The 5097-nt window shown below is 44.6% G+C and overlaps 1 protein-coding gene and 1 long non-coding RNA gene across 6 annotated transcripts in view; both read left to right on the top strand.

Moving 5' to 3' along the window:
* The window catches only part of LOC103131885 (GRB2-related adapter protein-like), a 20091-nt gene that overhangs the window by 2727 nt on the left and 12267 nt on the right, over nt 1-5097 (top strand). The window contains exons 1-3 of one of the 5 annotated variants that reach the window (XM_016666976.1): nt 9-623; nt 719-816; nt 979-1098. The exons of 2 other annotated variants lie outside the window; for them this stretch is intronic. In XM_016666976.1, the coding sequence (XP_016522462.1) occupies nt 546-623; nt 719-816; nt 979-1098 (296 nt within the window). In that variant the 5' untranslated portion in view covers nt 9-545. Of the gene's footprint in view, nt 1-8; nt 624-718; nt 817-978; nt 1099-5097 lie in introns of those variants that run through there. 2 more of the 5 variants (XM_007543625.2, XM_016666977.1) reach the window with 2 other exon arrangements.
* The window catches only part of LOC107834951 (uncharacterized), an 8171-nt gene continuing 4181 nt past the window's right edge, over nt 1108-5097 (top strand). The window contains exons 1-2 of the long non-coding RNA XR_001660788.1: nt 1108-1713; nt 3398-3402. This is a non-coding gene — a long non-coding RNA (uncharacterized LOC107834951). The remainder of the gene's footprint in view (nt 1714-3397; nt 3403-5097) is intronic.

Here is a 5097-nt window from a genome sequence, read left to right as displayed (position 1 = left end):
GAAAAAGACAGGACAAAAACAGAGCAAGGAGGGCAGGCTTGGGCAGGGAGGGATCAGATGAAAAAAGTGTCATCCTTCACCTAGAGCAAGAGAGGAAACTAATTAAAGTAACTGAATGCACTGGAACTCTAATGCCTCTAATGCCTATCTGTGTCTGTTATTAAAAGAAAAGGTCATTGCTCTGTCTATTTTTGGTTATTTTCATTTCTTCCTCTGTGTCAAGTTTTCCATGTCACCACTGTCCCTTGGTTAGAGACTCTTTGTTAAATGCCCAGCGTTTGGAGGGTGCACACTGCTCAGATGGAGACTGAGAGAGCAGTCAGTACTTCTTTATGCTCACAGCCTCTCCACAACTCCATCACATGGACGAACACAGTGACCCATGTTTCAGAATCGCTCACCATTAACTTCAGAGCTGCAGCAGGTCAGCACAAACATGCTGATTATCTCACCCTGCCATCTCTCCACTGTGCTGCGCTACACTGCACTCCACTCCACTCTACTCACTTGTGAAGTAAAACTGTGGTGGATGCTCACTGTGCACCATGGAGGCTGTGGCTCTCTTCTCTTTCACAGCATCAGAGGCAGATGAGATCAGCTTCCAGAAAGGAGACATCATCAAGGTAAGAATGGAGACATGCTGCATATCTCTGCATATTTGAATGTTTTTTCTGCATCTTCACATGGAGTAACGGAGGGTTGTGGATTTGCACTGTAGGTGGTAGAAATGGAGGAAGACTCTTTCTGGTTCACAGCTGAGATTGAGGGGAAACGTGGATTCATACCTAAGAACTACATCTCTCTGCACCCTCATCTGTAAATAATCTATTATCCAAATTGTGTTAATAAGAAACACTAATTTTTTCTGATGATTTTCTAGATTTGATGTGTCACAGCCATCACTTTTCACTAAAACTAAACATGATTTAGCTAAGAATCATCTGCAGTTAAGTTAATAGTTTCTGTTTGTTTCTTTAGCTGGTTTGCAGGAGCAATATCAAGACTGGAGGCTGAACAACGACTGTGCTGGCAGGATACTGGAGTGTTTCTAGTGAGGGAAAGTGAATCAGCTCCAGGAGAGTTCTCTCTCTCTGTTAGGTCAGTGAATGCACCACACCTTTAAACACTCTTTCTCTTCAGTTAAGGCTAACTCAAAGGGAGTAGTGCTAAAATAGTTCTATGTCATTGTTTTTATGTTTTTCTTCCAAAAAGACAGAATTTATTAACTAGGCCCAAGCAGCGAAGCACTGTGAAGGCCTATTGTAATCGCAGGATTTCTTATTTTTCCAACAAAGCACGCAGCTTTTTGGAGCCTTAAACATATTCAAAAACTCACCAAACGTCACCCAAAATTGTTGCCGCCATGACAGGCACCGACAACCTTGTGGCCACAGCTCCGATAAGTCGCCTCGACAATGGAGGCACGGAACATGGCCCACTCAGACTCAATGTCCTCCTCCTCCCCCGGAATGTGTTCAAAGTTCTGGTGGAGGTGGGAGTTAAAGCTCCGTCTCACAGGAGACTCTGCCAGACGTTCCCAGCAGACCCTCACAACACGTTTGGGCCTGCCAGGTCTGACCGTCATCCTCCCCCACCACTGGAGCCAATTCACCACCAGGTAATGGACAGCTCCACACCTCTCTTCACCCAAGTGTCCAAGACATACGGCTGCAGATCCGACGAAACGATGACAAAGTCAATCATCGAACTGGTGTCCTGGTGCCAAGTGCACATATGGACACCCTTATGTCCGTTCCTCCCAACCACGCCCCTCCAGGTCTCACTGTCATTGCCCACATGAGCGTTGAAGTCCCCCAGCAGAACAAGGGAGTTCCCAGGAGGGGCACTCTCCAGTACCCCCTCTAAGGACTCCAAGATAAAGAAGAGTGAGTAATCTGAACTGTTGTTCGGCCCATAAGCACAAACAACAGTCAGAACCTGTCCCCCCACCCGTAGGCGGAGGGAGGCTACCCTTTTGTTCACCGGGGCAAAACCCCAACGTACAGGCACCGAGATGGGGGGAAACAAGTATGCCCACTCCTGCCCGGCGCCTTTCACTGTGGGGAACTTCAGAGTGGAAGTATGTCCAGCCCCTCTCAAGGAGACTGGTTCCAGAACCAGAGCCATACGTCGAGGTGAGACCAACTATTTCTAGCCGGATCCTTGACAGGTTCCGGCTAGAACCACACACCAGTTCCGGCTCCTTCCCCACCAAAGAGGTGACATTCCATGTCCCAAGAGCCAGCTTCTGCAGCTGAGGATCGGACTGCCAGGGCTCCCTTCCTCTGCCACCTCTCATCACACACTGCACCCAAAAAATGTATTGTGTAACATTAAAACATGCCTGGTTGCAACTGCATTGATGGGAGCTCTTCTTCTCTTCAGTGTTTGTTAGCTTATTGGCGCAGCTCCGCGCTCCTGCTACTGGTAGCTTCACCGCATCAATTCAGCGTTACACCGGTTGATGACGTTGCTGTTATTCACTTGTCTGGTGTCTGATTTTTCAAATATTTTATGTTTTATTGAGGATTTTTGTGCATATGTTTTGGCAGTGCTGTAGGGTTGCCACCTTTCAGAAATAAAAATAAGGGACGCCCTTATTTTTAAAGACTAAAAAAACAAACTTCAGCTTCGTTGTTTTTTTTCTTCGCTGCTCTCTGCTTCATGCTGTCACGGTTGCTAGGCAACATGAGTTACGCTGAGGTGGCAGCGGGGACTGTTGGTGAAGGGTAGACCTGTCCAAATTCACAGCTTTTCTCTTCCGGTCTTAGTTTATTCATGGCTTTGGAAGGACCCGGTCTATGCAGACCGATCCTTTGAAGGATGCAGACCTTGAATTTGGACACAGCTTCTGATTTTTTCTTGATTTGATTTTGTCTTGTTTTTTCCTAATAACGTCACCATGGTTACTTGAAATGTCAACAGATGTAATAGTATACTTTATGAGATCAAGCCGCACATTTTGATATATATTGTGAGGGTGCACACTGCAGTTCGGGCCACATTAAAGGTAAAAGCAAGCGGCAGTTTATTTTAGGTGAAGAATAATAGTGCAAGGTTCTCCTATGCATTACTATGGCAGGCCCCAATAAAAAAAAATGTTTGGTTTACTTCAGGCTTTAATTAGAGGCCTGAGCCTCTAATTAAAGTTAATCAGTCGGATTGGATGGAGCTCAGACATGTCTATGGGTTCGGTCCAGGTCGAGTTGTATTTTTTAGGTTGTATTTTTATTTATTTATCTATTTTTTAAGAAGCTGAGTACAGAGACCTGGTGAACCACTTTGTGTCATAGTGTGGGAACAATCATCTCAACTTGAATGCAAACAAAACAAAGGAGATGATTGTTTGATGGAAATAGGGTTCAATCAAACCCTATTTCCATCATGGGAGAAGAAGTGGAGGTGGTTGAGGAATATAAAGACCTCGGTGTTCATCTGGACAACAGACTGGACTGGAGATGCATTAGTGAAGCCACCTAAGGGACAGAGTAATTGTACTTCCTGAGGAAGATAAGATCATTCAAGGTTTGAACCTAGATGCTGCAGATCTTCTTTAAGTTTGTTGTTGAGAGCATCATGTGTTCTGTTGTCATCTGCTGGGGCAGCAGCATTTATCTCTGTCTATATCTATTTATCTAAAAAAAAATGCTTTGGGGGACTCCTTTTAAAATCTTAAAATCTTCTAGATATGACACAATTTGTCATATCCAAAAGGTAACGTCAAAATCTTTCTAAAGATCCATCACTCAAACTGTTGTCATTTAGTCTGCTTTTCTTTATCTGTTGAAGTCTCTATTTAAACCCCTAATGTTTTAAATGTTGTCAATTATGTTGTCATTTCGAATCTGTGTTTTTACACCTGAAAAAAGTGGTCATCTTTCCTGAGGAGCTAGTCTGAAATGCCAGAAGACAAGTTGCAAATGGATCGAACAGTCCAGACAGTAGTTCTGTCAGAATCTCATGTTTACTGTGTAGATAGTCTGATGATTGTTTTCCATCCACATCTAACACACATTCACCAGTACTTGAAAGTGTGTTAAGCCCATCAGAGCGAGGACAGTTTAAATGTGCTCAATGAGAACTCAATGCACCAAAAATATCTCTCTGACACACACATTAAGCACAGCGAGGATGAAGTGCTGTTATTTGGGTCAACAGCAAAGTGACATGGGACTCATTTAATCACTGAGGGTAAATGAAATGTGTTCAATAATCGGGGCACTGCGTAACACCAGGCAGCTTTTTAATTATCCATAGGTATGCTATGCAACTAGTGTATGGCAAAAAAAATCACACATTATTGTTTTTAATGAAACATCTGTTTGCCTACAATAGCTTAGACCAGTGGTCCCCAAAGTGGGTCCTCGAGGGCCGGCATCCTGCATGTTTTAGTTCTCCCTGGTTTAACGCACCTGGATCAAATGATGTCTCATTAGAGGCCTAAGAAGAACATTGACAAGCTGAAAAGGTTGTTACTACCACCAGGGAGAGACTAAAACATGCAGGATGCCAGTCCTCGAGGGCTGATTTTGGGGACCACTGGCTTAGAGGTATGACCAAGGACGTAGGAACAAGTTTATCATTGGGGGGAGACGCATATCGGAAACCTGACAGATCCGTAAATAGCTTGAGCAGAAATGTCAAACAATGGCGTCATACGCATTACTCTAATGATTAGACTCTAATCTGATCCCTTGTAATGCGTAATCTCAGGGGCGGAGCTGTAGAGGGACTGGGGGCGCGGCAGGCCCCCGGCCCGGGCCTGGAGGGGGGCCGGATGGGAGGAAGAATATGACTTTAGGGATCCAAGCCTTTATCATGTCTGATGAGACCTGGAGAAGGTGGGCCCTCTCCTGTTGAAGTATGATGTATGTAAAATTACATAGAATGATGCCCCAGTAGATTATATATAGTAGGCTGCCCCAGTCATTGTTGACTCATGATTACTAAAAACGTTACAAAACCGACTGAATATAATAAGGGAGCGGAGAAGGGGGAGGGGAACCAGTCATTCTGTCCCCAGTTGATGTTTTCTCAGTTTGTTTCTGATAAGCGGAGAGTTCCATCCTAGCCAGACATCCCTGAGCCTGTTCTTCT

This window comes from Poecilia formosa, unplaced genomic scaffold (assembly GCF_000485575.1).
Source record: "Poecilia formosa unplaced genomic scaffold, Poecilia_formosa-5.1.2 Scaffold866, whole genome shotgun sequence".
Taxonomy (NCBI): Eukaryota; Metazoa; Chordata; class Actinopteri; order Cyprinodontiformes; family Poeciliidae; genus Poecilia; species Poecilia formosa.
The sequence above is the reverse complement of the archived record's forward strand: the minus strand, read 5'-3'. Positions and strand labels throughout refer to the sequence as shown.